Source organism: Pogonomyrmex barbatus, unplaced genomic scaffold, assembly GCF_055798465.1.
Source record: "Pogonomyrmex barbatus isolate J1 unplaced genomic scaffold, ASM5579846v1 scaffold8, whole genome shotgun sequence".
Classification (NCBI taxonomy): Eukaryota; Metazoa; Arthropoda; class Insecta; order Hymenoptera; family Formicidae; genus Pogonomyrmex; species Pogonomyrmex barbatus.
Genome location: NW_028297182.1, coordinates 4122337 through 4138164, shown reverse-complemented (window position 1 = coordinate 4138164; position 15828 = coordinate 4122337). Strand labels below are relative to the sequence as shown.

At 34.5% G+C, this 15828-nt stretch overlaps 3 protein-coding genes across 22 annotated transcripts in view; 2 read left to right on the top strand and 1 right to left on the bottom strand.

Annotated features, from left to right (window-relative positions):
- Window positions 1–5332, bottom strand: part of LOC105424147 (uncharacterized) — a 33405-nt gene extending 28073 nt beyond the window's left edge. For both annotated transcript variants that reach the window (XM_011634233.3, XM_089083797.1), the window contains exon 1: window positions 5058–5332. The gene's annotated coding sequence lies outside the window, so the exon portion shown is untranslated. The remainder of the gene's footprint in view (window positions 1–5057) is intronic.
- Window positions 5333–7154: 1822 nt separating this feature from the next.
- The window catches only part of rdgB (retinal degeneration B), a 32881-nt gene continuing 24207 nt past the window's right edge, over window positions 7155–15828 (top strand). For 17 of the 19 annotated variants that reach the window (XR_016141082.1, XR_016141078.1, XR_016141081.1 and 14 more), the window contains exon 1: window positions 7156–7326. The gene's annotated coding sequence lies outside the window, so the exon portion shown is untranslated. Of the gene's footprint in view, window positions 7327–15828 lie in introns of all 19 variants that reach the window. The other 2 variants (XM_089083802.1, XM_011634221.3) reach the window with 2 other exon arrangements.
- LOC148934713 (uncharacterized) lies at window positions 8759–15135 on the top strand. Its single transcript, XM_089083852.1, has 2 exons — window positions 8759–13424; window positions 14075–15135. Exons 1-2 carry the CDS (start codon window positions 13190–13192, stop codon window positions 14299–14301), a joined length of 462 nt encoding a protein of 153 aa, XP_088939978.1. The 5' UTR covers window positions 8759–13189; the 3' UTR covers window positions 14302–15135.

Genomic DNA, 15828 nt, shown 5'->3' with positions numbered 1-15828 from the left:
ACTGAATATTCATTACATGGATTTTGCATTAATTTTGTGTTGAGAGACAATGATGTGTGTGCGTGTAAATTTTATTAAACGTGTAAAACTTTAAAAATTATGAGAAAATGTGAGTTAAATTTTGCTTGACAAATTATTTTAGTTACAATTAGACTACTTATACTATCTTGTTTAAAAATCTGCTTATTAATAAACTCTCAATCTATAAATATTGAAGTTCTAGAATTCAAATGTTTATTATTCAAAGGCGTAAATTGTGAAAACTGTCTATTATTAAACACACGCAGTATATGAATGTGAAAATTCTAGAATCGGATGTTACTCTCTAAACGTGAAAATTATGAATGTCAGAAATACATAAATTTTAACGTCGCAAAAAGAGTACATCAAGAATTTTACATCTATAATAAAAAATGATAGTCGTGTATCTTTGTCAATTTGATGAAAGATAACGAAAAATTAATAGGCATCGTTCAATCATTTCGTGTTGATTATGATTCAATTTCATACGTTTATATTTCTTTCAATATTCATAAGAATGTAACTAAACTTGTTTTATATGAATGTGTTATTAATAATCTCGTAACACACGCTTTTATTAATATTATAGTCCGTGCAATGTTTCTTATATATAAATATAATAATGATATTACGTACGCATCTATAATTTTCAATAAAAGCGACAGAATCTTATATTCTAGGATATTCTGTATCACATTTATTTTAAATTTTCTTATCTATGATTGATCCCTTCAGAATTTAATCACGATTAATTACTTTAAATTATAAACTTTTGCTCCTTTTTTTCGAATTTTTTATTAAGTCGATTTGCACTCTTATTGCGTTATATTACATGCCCTATTTCTGTCTCTTTCTGATATCGCGTCGCGCGGTTCTCAAGAAATGCAAATCAGCCTCGTCATGCGGTTGACGCAAAACGATACACGAACTCCGTGCGATCGATAACGCGATTGACGAGAAGAGGAAAACAGACGCAGAAGAATAGAGTGAGATGACGAGAGAGATCGTTAGATTTTACTGCGTACTCACGTACCAACGTTTACGAAGCAATAGAGGAAAAAAAGGTATCGAACGACGAAACATAAGATTGCGTAAATGCGTAAGCGCCGTTATTCGCGCGGTCGTTAGATAACAATTCCATTCTATAATTAGGTTACTGCGCGCAATGAAGAGAATATCGTGGATAGAAAGAAAGAGAAGACTTAAAAAAAGACGTCACTGTTAATCTCCTCGAGCGAGTCGCGATAAAGTATGCTGTATGTATGTGGAATTAAATGGTTAATTATTTTATGTGGAATAAGAATGGCGCGAAGGAAAATATAATCGAAATATATAAATGAATATATATATATGGGGTGTTCCGCAGCAAATGAAGATTGTTCGTTGTGGAAATCACATATTTTTAAATCTGTTTCGCGTTAACGTGATCAGATGCAGATTTGTTTTGCGCAAATTATTCAAGATTTCTCGTAATTAGAATTTGATTATTTCTGATGTTATCGATGTTTTGAAGTCTAAAGATTAAATGTCTAAACGACTAATAATTTTCAGTTAGTAATTTTCATTAATGATTTTCCTTCTTTCCTTTATTTATTCTCCTTTATTTATTCTCTATTTTTTCTTTTTTCTTATTTATTTCTTCTTTCCTCCTTTCCTTATTTATTCGTTACATAATTTTAATTACAGTAATTTTATTAAATTTTTATTAAATTTTAATCTCAAATAAAATAATTTTATTTCAAATAATCAATTTATATAGTATTTTTATATATTTTTTAATATATAAAAAATGATTTAATATTCTATAAACATTTTTAAAAAATAATTTTTACCATTCTTTGAGACTAGAAAAGTTAATCGAAAAGAGACAAAAAGAGAAATAGTTATTTGTTAAAATATCGAAAGATTGAGGATTTCAAAAACTTATAAAAAATTAAAATGATAGAAATATTATTATACCAATTTTGATGTTATATATATTATATATATAGAAAGAAAGAATGAAGCTTCTTCATGAAAAATAATCCCCTGCGAGTACTTATTTGTGTATTATATGTTTAGATAATTAAAAAGAACCGAATGTCTCGGATAACTTCTTGCTCTGAAGAACAATCGGATAAAAGCTGTTTGATGTCAATATTTCAAGTCATACAAAAGTCATAACATCATTTTGTCGTGAGATTATACAATCTAAATACATTGCGTGTTGCAGTGAGATTTACTCAAATCTCGTACTTCGCGGGTGGTCTTACACAAATTCCTTTACTGGAATCTTTTTTTCTAAAAACCGTGGAGATAAATAGAAACGAGCACACCATCTCTCTCTTTCTCCCTCTCTCGCGCGTGCGTTTTCCTTGTCTCAGTAAATATATAAATATACAATAAAGAAAAATGACATCGCGCGTAAATAAAATACCTGCGCACGTCTCGACAGGAGTCTCAGACAGAGGATAGTCAACTTCCGCGCGGTTAATCATAATTCAAACATTCTCGTTATCTTCGCGAGAGTGAGACGTCATGCAGCGTCAAGAGTCATTATCGCGCCAAGGCCGACACGGGGATAATCACAACGTCTCACAACAGGCTAATCGGCAGACTGGAAAGATTCCGCGTTATTGCGGCCACTACGCGTCTTCGCATTTCCGTTATCGACACTGGAGACATACGACGAGTGCATGATTTGCACGCGTCACGAAATTCGCTCAATCAGCGAATCGCGTTTGATAACAAATCTTTTTTACGTCCCGCGCGCTGTTCATTAAGGAGGATTCGTTTCGCCGTAGAAAATTTGCTACAGTTGATGACGAGCCTGTACAATAGCGGCATCAACATTTACAAATATGATGCCGATGATAAGTACCGGAATAAACATTTGATATCGGGAGTTAATAGATAATTGAAGCGTATAACAGATCTCTCAGTTTCTAATTTCCCATTAGTTATCGCGTTATCGAGAGCGTATCGTATTCTACATGGCAGGCATTCCTGCGAAGCGAATTATCAGCCGATCCTTTTTTCCGTTCGCTTCGTGGCTGATATTCTTCGACAATTACATTTTTTTTTCTACTTAACTGTGCTGAAACAACTAAAACATGTCTAAAGAAATCCTTTAATGTGCTGCATTCATTAGTGGCTGTATAAATTGTTAAAATTACCAAGAAGGAAACCAGATATACGGATGATTGTGAGCTGAATGTGATTTGTGACAATGTTCTTTCAAACGTAGAACGTGTTTAAACATGAAAGGATCATTCCATAAACTTAAGAGATGTAAGCGCCAAATATTACAGAACATTTATCGCTATTTGTCTGTTATTCTAAAAAAAATAATAAACGTTTGAAGCTGCAATTCATAAAGACAATTATTATCACGCGTAGTATATTAATTTCCGCGTTAATTTCATACGATATTATTAATTAAACTGCGGAAGAATCAATTTACATTACATATCACGTAAGAATCAATAAATCGGAAAATCGGCGTAACGTGTTTCCACCTTATTCGAGCCACCGAGTTCGGTTATTTCGTTTTTTTTTATTTTTAATAAAATATTCTCGAGCGCTGCGAGACGTTAGGAAATATAATACGGTCTTATTAAAATGCAGGTGTTGCTATTAATAAAATTTTTATGCGGCTAGACATGCGGCCGGTTCGTGCAACTTACGAGGTCGATAAGTCTTAAAGGAGAGCGAGCGATATCGCGGAATAAAGCGCGGATCGATACTCAGGCATGTCGGCCGATGAACTAGCGTTCCTGCCCGATCAAAGGAGAAGTTTAGCTGTCCCCGACGAGCAATTTGTGTGTAGAACGAGAAAAAAATAAGACGAGCGTAAATTAATCCCAATCTAATCGCATGAAATTCCGACAAAACAGAACGGCGACGATCCGTTGGAATTTTGATGGAGTGGCACCCTCACCCCACCCTTTCTCCTCCTCGTCGTGTGACTTATGACGTTGAGAATAATAGAATTTTGGAGACTCAATTTCAGTTTTCTTCAGAAAACACAGAGAGCATACAACAAGATTTTCTTCGTGTGAAAGTAGACGATTCGCCCGGTTCTTGCGAGCAGAGCGATGTTTCCCTACGTTCTCGTGAATTTTTTACGAGGAACGAAAATAAATTATTTTTTTCCTTTCTTTATAACAAATAGAAGTTTGGACGCGTAGGTGTAGATTTGTACGCAGATAACGAGAAGCTTTGCGAAGAAAATGCATTTTTACGCGCGAAAATATATCGTGTATAGGAAAATGATTTACGAGTCAGAGTCAAATTTTGCAAAATACACGACACATTTTACGACTTGTCCTTCATACAGCAATAATTTACGTCATACGTCAAGAGAAAATTTAATAATAATCTCAGTTGAGAATTCAATTGTGCAAAACTGCCGCTGAAATTTCTTCACGTCAATACAAACGCGGCGATACCGCGGTGATATTTCATACCGACATATAGAATTTCCCTGCTATAGATTTGCCTTATCCTCATCGGCACTATCGATTCCTTAATGACGAAGTGTATATCGAAGTGTGGGAGGTTATTCGTGCTTCGCAAAATGTCAGGCGGTATTCTATCGGGGTCACGAGATTCGCCGAAATCAGGAATATATAGAAAAGAATATTTCCCCATCGTGATGAGGAAATTTCAATCATCGACAGCGATTTGTCGAACCTTTTTTTCACAACGGTAAATTGAAATGTGAAAAGTCATTATGTATTTGTGAAACCTTCGAGAGGTTCCCGTGATTCCGACTTCTTACTTCCCTCGTCCCTCCCCCCCTCCCCCAAATCTCGCGGATTTTTCGCTTTTCCCGTTACATCCCCGGAATGGAATATCGAGAAATAAAGACACGACAGGATTCGCCTACGAATACCCTCTTTAATACTCGCAGGAAATTAATTCAAAGATTCTTCATATTTCTCAAATTCATCGTATCTCTTTTTTTTTTTCTCTTTTCCCAATTCTTTGCGCCGGTCCTTCGCAGCGTCGCCGTTCGCCCCGTCGCGAGAAATAAGGGCGCACCCGGGATTTACCTGCGCCGTCGAGGATCGATGAGGAGCGTGCTCCGTTCCGCCTCCACGCGCTGCGCCGTGCTCAGCTTTCAGCTCCGCTCCGTATCGCTCCGTGCACAGGTTTCCGCGCTGAGAAACGGCCGATCGAGGATATTTCCTCGAGACGTCTGTTTCCTTTCCTTCCGCTGGACGCTCCTTTCCTCCGAGGAAAAACTCGCTCACAACCGGCGACGTCGAGAACGTAACGTGCGCTCACCCTTGCAACCCCACCGTAACTGGCGGATTTTCACTATGACGATGTCTGTTCGGCCGGACGACCGGCCAGTGACGTAACTAGAGCAATAAGGGCGCAGGAGCAGCTAGGGATGCTCGAAGCCTTGCACCCTTTTTTCTTCTGGATCTCCATCTTGCATATACAAACGATGTGAATTTGTCCGCAACATAATTGTGATTAGGCCTGATCCTTTTTTAGCTGAATTTCTTGCATGGTTCATCTTTTTTTTTCTGAATACTGAAAGAAAAAATGAATGATAAATTGTGCAAGAATGTTCAATTAAAAAGAACAGGCCTATTATCGTAAAGCGGCAAAGATTACAGAATTCTAATTTCAGGATTTTTTTTTAATTAACTTGAGACTTTTCTTTAAGAACGTTAGTGTCGGTCCACAATAGGTGATTTAAGCTTTAAGAAGTAAGAAATTGATCAATTATAATCGAATATGAAAAGAATAATCGATTATGATTGGTCAATTTCTTACGACTTAAAGATTAAATACTTATTGTGGACCGACACTTACGAAGCTGATAGCTTTCAAGATATTAATGATTAAAATACAAATTGTCATAGAAAAAAACATTTTTTTTCTCAAATTTTTCTCTTCAATTTTCGTGGAAGTTTTCATAAATTATTGCAATGCTTGATATTTTGCGTCATAATTGAATTGCAGACGAAAGAGCCGATGGATACATAGAATACATGAGCATAAACTTGGAGAAAAAGGAGAATTCAGAAAAATGATGTATGTACAGAATCACATATGGACAACATATGTTTAAAACAAGACAATATGAAGTGGATTTGTATGAAAGGATCTGATATATTTACTCCGATAAAATATCTGAAAACATCACATATGTTTCGTTCTGTTTGTTCGTCTGTCTGTGAATTAAACGGAACGTAGTCATCATGGTGAGTTTTAAATGAAACAGCTGACACGCCGGCGCGATCTGCGTATAATCGCAGCGAATAATCATTGGTTGTTTCTGTACGTCCATCGAAGTTGTCCACCAACATCAGCATTAATTGTAATAAAAATCTAGTGTTGTATCATTAAATTTGTATGTCATATGCTGTCTTCTGTCAGAAAAAAAATAAATTGAAAAATTAATTCCAAAGATATTTTTCTAGATAAATAAAAGTTAAAAAAATTATGAAAAAGAATATTCAACTTATTTGCCTTGAAACAAAGTTTTTATAAGGCGAGAGAAATGTAGAAATCTTATCTCGGCAAAATTAAAAAAATTTAGAGTACAGATATTCGAAAATACAAGATTGAAATAATAAAGATCAAAGCTTTGAAGATTAAAAAATAAAAAATATTATCAAGTTCTATATATAAATTTATCAAGAAATATTAGAATTATTGTTAAATTATCAATGTGTATAAAAATATAATTTTAAAGAATTGAAGAATTCTAAAGTTAAGAGAATTTTAAAGTTAAATGATGCAAATGTTTGATTAATCCAGAAATTGCAAGGTTGCTTAAATTGAAAGATAAAAGAAGTTTAAATATTAAAGATGCCAGGAAGTTTAAAGTCTAAAGTCCAAATATCTTTAAGATTTTAACATCTCGCTTAGATACAAAAGTCCATACTTTGAATTCCTTTTTATCGATAAAAGTGCCTCTAAAAGTGCCTCTCACAACAGGTTATAAGCCAGTTTTAGAGGCATTTTCATCGATGAAAGAGGATTCAGAATACGGGCCGAGGTGAAAGGGCGATGAGAAAAAAAGACACTCTTTCTCTTATTTGATTCATCAGAAATGCTAGATACGGCATTGAGCTCTCCATCACGATGGCGCAGGCGTCGAAGGAGCTACCTTATCAACCGAGATGACATCCCAGCGCAGGGCCTCCTCGGCTTGGCTGCGTCCGAGGAGTCGTCGCGTGAAAATGCCGGGGAACACCTTGCGGCCGCACAATCGTCGCGTGTGATTGCCGCGTGTGAATTTCGCGAGTGGACCCACAATCGGAGCAGTTGTCAGCGATCGGGGAGCTCATTGGAGAATCGGTAAGTCGGCAATCGATTGGCGCGTTTTGATAAGCGCGTACAACCGAGCGACAAATCGACTGCGTGCTTGGCAGGAAATTATTAACGAATTGCGAAACGACGCGCGTGATCGTCGCTGTGAATCGTCGAGCAATTTGATAGCCTGCGTTCCGGTGATCGATGATGATGAGCAGTAGCGTAGGAAAGAAATGGTGAAAGAGATGGAATGAGAGAAAGAGAGAGGAAGTGAGAGAGAGAGAGAGAGAGAGAGAGAGAGAGGGGGAAGGGGAGAGAGAGAGAGAGAGAGAGAGAGAGAGAGAGAGAGAGAGAATTTGGAATTTTTGATTTAGAAAAAGAGTTCCCTTTCCTCTTTCTGGAAATAGCCTCCCATTGTAGATACGCACGTTACAATTTTTGCATTTCTTTGTATTTAATTAGCAACAGTTATTATATTGTTATATTTAATAATGACAAAACAAAAATGTCCTTTCTCTTCGTGAATGTTGATAAATCAGATAAATTTCATAAAATGGAAGAGATAAATGAGATAAAATGATTCTCTTATGTTTATGGATAACATTATTCATTCCATTGATTTGAATATTTTGTAATATCGAATAGATATAAATAACCTTAGATATAAATAACTCTATAACGGTATGAAATGGAAATATATTTCATATATTTTCCAAATAATTCATAAATTTGATATTTCTCTTTTCCTTCAAAATTTATCCTATTGAAATTATTTCTTATTGTATTTGGAATAATACTTAAAACTGATAGAATTAACTCTTTAGAAAATGCGTAATATTTATGAAATAGAATATCATTAATTCTTAATATAAATAATTAATTCATGTTATAATAATAATTTATAATATTTTCTTAAGAAAATTCAAGAAATTATAATTCATTTCACGGATGCTGCGCATATTTCGAGTGATTAGTCATCATGAATTGTTCGTTTATATATTCATAGATTCACAAATACTTGACTTCATGAATTGAATTCAAAATCTATTGATCATTACATTTGCATATCCTTGAAATATATCTTTGATCTTTAAGTCTATGTATTTGCTATGTTTTGCTTGCAACATCAACAGGCTGGATTTAGATTTAGATAATATATTACCGTTTATTTCATGTATTGTTATTGATGCATTTTTTAAATTAAATTTAAAGATATTATTCAGCTAAACATTTTTTAATATTTAAATTTAAAAACGTTATCTAAAAAATTATTTTTAAGTGATTGTGTAAAAAATATTTTTTTCACTTAATAAATATTATGTATTATTTTTAAAATATTTAACTAAATATTTTATTTTTTCTCATATTCCATTTAAATAAACTTTTTATCAAATAATCTTGTACATTTTGGATTTTAATATTCATTATAATTATAAATATTAATAAAATTATCTAATTAAGAAGATATATTTATAAATACAATTTCTAATTTTATTTTATTGGGTTCATTAGAGAAAAATTTTTTTCTTTTGTAGTTTGGTCACTATAAGTAATCTTACACAGATATGATTTATCGGTGAATAAAAATTATAAATCACTTCGGTTATTAATCATAATTTTAATTTTGTTTTCGAAAATGCAAACTTAGAGCAATTTATTCGGAGAAGATGATTTACTACTTTTATCATGCGTGTAATCTGTCCTGTTATTCTTTTGAAAACGAATGTTTTCCAATCGCGCGATCGCGCATTTCGCTTTTCACATTCGGAATGATTTTGACATTTGCGATTAATATTCCACTTTGTGGAAAATGTCGCGCCCGTGGCGTTCAATATAAATAACCGCACTCATGTCTCGTTTTACTTCCGTTATTGACGTTGACGATAACGGAGGACATCACAATGTTGACGTTGCTTTAGCTGAGCGAGAACGAGAACTTGAAATATCTCTCACTCTCTCTCTTTAAGAGACGTCATGAGTGACGTCAGATATTTGGAAAATCGATTAAGTGTAGGCTCGCCCCAATTTTCGGATGGAAGCTTAATAGCGGAGAGATAATAATGAAATTTTCAATCGCTGAATAAAGAGAATAGGATTTGTTGTTATATTTATACCTTTGCTTTCATATTAGTTACTTTTTCTACCTATATTAAATTCTCTATTTTTTAATATTCAAATAATAAAGTAATAATAAAGAAATAGCTTAATATCAGTCTGATGACTGGGATCGTTCATAAACTTGTAATAACACACTAAAATAATCCGAGACGTTTTCAGAGAAAATTAATGGGAATTAACTAAGGAAAAAGCATTATTTTAGAAATTTCAATTATTTTTAATTACACGATATGGCAAGGTTGTTGCTATATTGTAGTTAATGGAGATGTGCCACATGCGATGTGGGGAATCTTACGTGCCGAGCGATGCAATTAGGTTTGCGCAGGTGAATGATGAACTACGATAAACCGCACATGTCCGTTATTAATTACGGCTTGCAATAATTAGAAATTCAGACTTGAGATGTCGGTCTGACATGATACGGCTTATCTATCGAAAATGTCTGTCTGTCTTCGAGATGCAAACACTTTCTTACCAAATAACAAAAATATATGACGATGATAAATGCACAAAAAATATCGTGAACTTTTAGTCTTGAACATGTTACAATAGAAGAAGGACACCTTGAAAAATTATTCTCGTCACTCATTTTTTATTTCCTATAATATAGAACTTTTAGATGTTTGAGTTTATAGAGCTTCGCTTCTATGGATTTTCTTAAGTTATTTTCGAATAAATTAATAATTTGAAACCCTTGTTTTAGATTTTTATTTTATATTGTAATTCTTTGAAATATATATAGGTATTCAGAATTTTCATTCTATTTTCAGAGCTTTGTTCTCGCGGAACTTTCCAGCTCTCTGAATCCATTGTTTCGCAGATTTTTTTTAAATGGACTCTTGATTCTGCAAACTGTTGAATATACCAATATGTGATTTAATAAATGGTCGACTTTGCAAATTTATTACATATCTAGCACGATTTTTAAAATTTCTATTAGTAATACTTATATTTGATGTAGAAATGATTGACATTTTCTTGTTAAACACTTTTTTAATATATTGAAATGTTTATGAACAATATTTTTACTTGCGAGCGATTAAAAAATAAATTTCTGTAAATCAAACTTTAGAAATATAACGAAATTATATATTTTTATATATCTTTGAATTTGCTAAATATCTCAATATTTTTTAAATTAAGATAACATAATTTTAAGTATATTTAAATTTTAAAAATTCCGAAAGCTACGATATGATATAATTTTATTTTAATGAAAGGAAAATTATTTTTTTAAAAAATTCCGCTCTTCTCTTCAAACATACATATATATGTACACATGTATATACACATGTACACATGTATAGAATATTTTATATATTCGACTGCAAGGGTAAATGAAATAGAAGTAAAATAAAAATCTCTGCAGGTAGTCGCAGGTGGTCTTCATATTACAACAAAATGACACAAGTTGCTTTTTGAGAATTCTAACAGTAAAGGAGACATTTATACATTCTTCGAGTGATGTATAAAATCGTGGCATGCACTTTGAATATTTTTGAATATTTCATATACTTTATATGCATTTTTATTTTTATACAAATGTCGTTGCAGCAAAAACGCGGGAAGAAGTGCATTAAGTCTACTCTAAAATGGATCTAGGGTAGAGAGCGTAAAAAAGAGAGATAGCGAAGATTAATGAACATTAAGGTTTGCTCGTTAAGCTTTTACGAAACAGATCGAAACTCATTTGTAGTCTTACAAATTACGTACGTAGATGTACTTTTATGCGCCGTACACATTTCGGCCGGATGTTGGGTCACACCGGGAGTACGCCTATCCTCGGAGGGTGGAAAGGAAACTTCGACCCGCCCTTTTGAAATGTCAAAGGTTGCCGCGCAAGTCGCATCGACGTACTCCCGTTTTCCAGAAAGCAGCTCCGTGCACAATCCGACGGCATTGTTTCTGCTCGATCACAGGATAATTCGCTGTCATCCACGGGAAATCGAGCGAATCGAAAAATAATATTTCGAATGTATATTTAGAAAATTATTAATGAGGATTCAGGCTCGATGATATATTTTGAGAAATTATTTGCGACACATATTTATCAATAAAACAAATAAATATCGACGAGAGCCATCAGAGAGGCATAAATGTATAATTCATGATGTATTTCCATCCTGTCGAAAATCAATTTTACGAAGTTTAATCGAGTATGGTTCGTAAATCTTTCTTCGTATATGGGTCAATATTAATGAAAATGTAGCCGGAGAGGCAAAAAAATCTGACAAAAAGACGCATTATTGATGACCAAATACATTTCTGCAATAATCGTAATCGTGCAAATAAGTTTTTAAGAGTGGGCATTCTTATCGGCAAAAAAAACCCCTTGTCTGTCGGGGTTAATAATAATCTCGAACGATCCGCCATGATCGATGTTCGGAGCCTTTGGTATTTTCGCACAATTATTGTATTAATATCGTACTGGAATATCCAACAAGCTGCGCTTTCCTCGAAAGGTCAGACTGGTGACATTACAATTCCATCAAATTCTGAAATTTCCATTCGTCGGCCGACGTGAAAAGAAATATTCGACAAATATCCGAGAGTAATTAAATGCCACGCGAAAGATCCGAAGTAGAATTAAAGCCCTTTGCCGTCGACTCGCAAACAATTTTATTTTCTTTCGTTCGCTCGATATTCAATCTTTATGGGAAGGAAAGGCCAAATAGGGTTTCTTAATGGGTGGCGCCGGATATTGCAACCAGGACTAAATTTAGGCACGCGATTTGGACCCCAATTACTTCTCTCACATCTGTGGAGAAGGGCTTGAATATATATATATGTCCTTATTAATTTATATTACATTTTTGTAATCTCAGTGTAGCTTTTTTTTGTAACTTTTCTTCTAACTTTGGCTTTTATTCTACGATTTTTTAATATCTTCCATCCGTCAAATATGTTATTTTTTAAACGAAAAATATTTCGAAATATTTTCTAGTATTAAATATTACATAAATTACAAAATAAATATGAATTGTAAATATTATAAAATATTACATATTTTATACGAGTTTTATTTCTATGATTGGGTTTGCAACTTTGATCTATGACTGTAAGTTTTACTTCTTATTGAGCTTAAAGAGATGTTTTGAAGAAACAAATTTTTCACATTCAAAGAAAATACTCGACTGGAGAGAAATACATGTTGCGGAGGCAAATATGGAAATATTTTCCGCGGGGATTGCGATATGCAGGTGGTGGACTGTTTACCAGTTTCCGGCTGGTCCAGGCATAGTGGCGCGTCGATAAAGTGTGGATTAAGCGACGCGGTCGTTCGTGAGCGCGATGTCTTTGTATTTAAGTGCACTCCGCCATTAATCTCATTTTCCGGAAGAATTATATTTTCCGCGATGTCTCGTTAAATCCGCGGGCGTTACCGTAGCAAAAGCGTATCGAACCGTTGCCTTTAGAGTTTCGCTGGCTATTGTATTAACGTCGAATATTATATTAACTAACCCGACTGATGCTTGCGGCAAACTCCACGTTTATTTCCACCCTTCGTGGATTCTCCGTTGCGGGAGCTCTTGCGCGCGTTGAAATATGCAGGATCCGATGATTAAGGTCGATTAATCGAATATCGAATAAATTCGTTACTCACTTTTTTTGCTCCTAAACCATCCCACGTATCGACTATCGCGACGATAACTTCAAATCGAAAAAGAGCTTTTTCGTGATTAGGACCCTTAAGTCTCGGTTTTTACGTTTCTCGCTCCAAATTTCCCTCGAGACAGGAAATTTCAAGGCGCAACCGGATGGATTTGTGATGTAATACGAAAGACGTAACATGACGTTGTTCGCTCGTATCTGGTCGCCCAATTTGCGATGTCTGACGTTCCGACGAAGGCTTGGCATGTTCGAGAGATCGAAGGACTGTGATTCGCGAGCCGCGCCAGAGGAGACGTGCTCCTCCTCGGCGGATGATGATCCTTGTTGCGAGCCTTGCCCATCATACCCCTCGCCGACGAGACAGCATTCACCATGTCCTCCTCCAGATCCGTCAACGTATTTCTCACGCGGCGGTAACGTTGGGAATTCCTCCTCGCATATCTCGAACTTTCCTAATAAATTCGCAACTTGGCGAATTCTGCGGCGAGATTTAGATGGCTTGGGATTAGAACGATAATTTATTGTCGAAATATATACATAAACGTGAGAGAAACAGAGTTACGTATTATCTTGAAGAAAGAAATTTGAAGCTTTTTATCACGTATAAGTCTAGAATATTAAATAATAAAATAAATGTTATAACATACGTAAATTAAAGATTAATACACTATCAATATGTGATGTTGTAAAGAGATGTTAAATGTCACACGATAATTAAACATAACGCACAAATTATCTTTTAATAAAACTTGTTTTTTTGTTTTATTTCATTTGAATCAAAGTTTTGAGTACGATTAATTAACGTTATCAATAACAACTCATTACGTTTGCTTTATTTCGAGATTTCACTTTTTGTTCTGATATTTCGCGATAAAGAGAAATTATTTTATAAATGAAAATCGAGCGCTTAGCGCAAATTCAATTTATCGTATAGTATAGAGATGACGAGTACAACGAGCAATTTAATTTCGCCGTGGAATCTTTAGCGATACGCATGTATTAATTGCATGTAAATAACAATATGGTATAACATGGCATACATATTTATACATTGCGAGCACAGATCCACGCAAGCTGGTATTTTGGCGTATGCTGTCCCTCTGCGCGTTTCCTGTGCTCGTGGTCATGTCGGTGATTACTTATATGCGAGAGAAAGAAAAAGCGAAGCAGCCGAGGGAGCCGTTCCTGAATCTTCCATACATGTGTATTCGGACTAAGGTCGGCCTCATTTGTCAGAACCGTCGGGCGAAACAGAATTTAAGAAATCTTTCCGCCGTTACGACCCGGTAGCCGCGCGAACATAGGCTTCCGCCTATGGATCCCGTGGATCATTTTACAAGAACAAACGGCGAATTTTTGACCTATCGAGGGTCCGATCGTTAACGAGACGAATGGCAAAGCGATTCTGACGTCGCGGATCGCTGGAATTTATATTACGAGTCGCGAATTGATCAAGCATGAAGATGTGAGATATAATTGATTTGCTACTTCCATTAAAACGAATGACGTTTGAAATTTAAGACTGCATCGCAGATTGCTCTCGTAGAATTTATATTACGATTAGATTCGACATAAAGGGAGAGATGAATGTAAAGTACATAATCTACGATCTTCTTTACTTTTAATTATTATAATGGAGGCAGGATAAATTTTGCAGGATGATTAAATTCCAACGTGAATTATGAAATTTACACATAAATTTTTATTCGTTTTATTTACATTTATCGTAGGTTTGTATGCTTCTTACAGTTAGACCTATTTTTCTAATCTGTGATCTTGATTATTGATTAATGAAAACCCACAATTTTACTGACAGTTCTCTAATCTTTTGTCTATATTATAAGTTTTGCTATAGTTTTGCTTTTGTAAAACGAAGAAATAAGGGAAAAGAGTTCCGTAATCTCTTCTGATTTTAGATCTGTGCGTAAACAGAGCTTTTTCAGTTTTATTACATTTCTTTTCCGCGTGAACGTTTTTATTGACATTAGAAGAAAAATTGATTTGTTTGTTTACCTAGAAATCTAAAAAATTGATATTGCTTATTTATCTGACAGAAACTATGTGCAGTGGACAGCGAATCAATCTTGATAGGATTTATTTCGAAAATACTCGATATATCAATAACTCAAAAAAATTTGCAGCCATAACTTTTTCTTTCAACAGCCGTTTCCTTGGGGCGATGGCAATCACTCGTTGTTCCATAATCCCGTGAAAAATCCGGTGCCGCCGCATGGCTATGAAGTCGAAGATCCGAATGCACCCAAGAAAAAATGCACCAAGAAAGTGGGCAAATAGCAGAAGTGTGGGAATAGCTTGATCCTGCTAGTGACAGCTGAAAATAGCGGCGAGAGGAATATGGTGGCTCGCCTGTCCGACATACAGCAGTCGTTTTAATTTTTAATCGGTTCTTGTCGCTTCAAAAAAAGTGAGAGGGGGGGGGGCAGATCAGACGTGAAATATTAAATCTTAATTAGATCAGAGCTCTCGCATAAAATGGTCGTAAGTTTATTATTTTTACAGCGCACGATCTCATGATATTTATTTATTCGAAATTACGGGAAATAATTGTTTGAAATTACTGTAAAAAAGTTTCAATAAAAAGATTTTCGGAGTCGCTCTGTTTAAAATTATTTCTCTTATGTTAGTTTACAATATATCTTTCGTTATTTAAAATGTGTGTCTTTTTACATGCCTATTTTATCGATTATATTTCGTTCTTCTAATCACAACTATATCAAATTGAAATGAATGAAATGAAAATATAAAAGAAACAATTTCGATTTTTCACAATTTCAGATTTCAAAAGGTGTAGGTCAC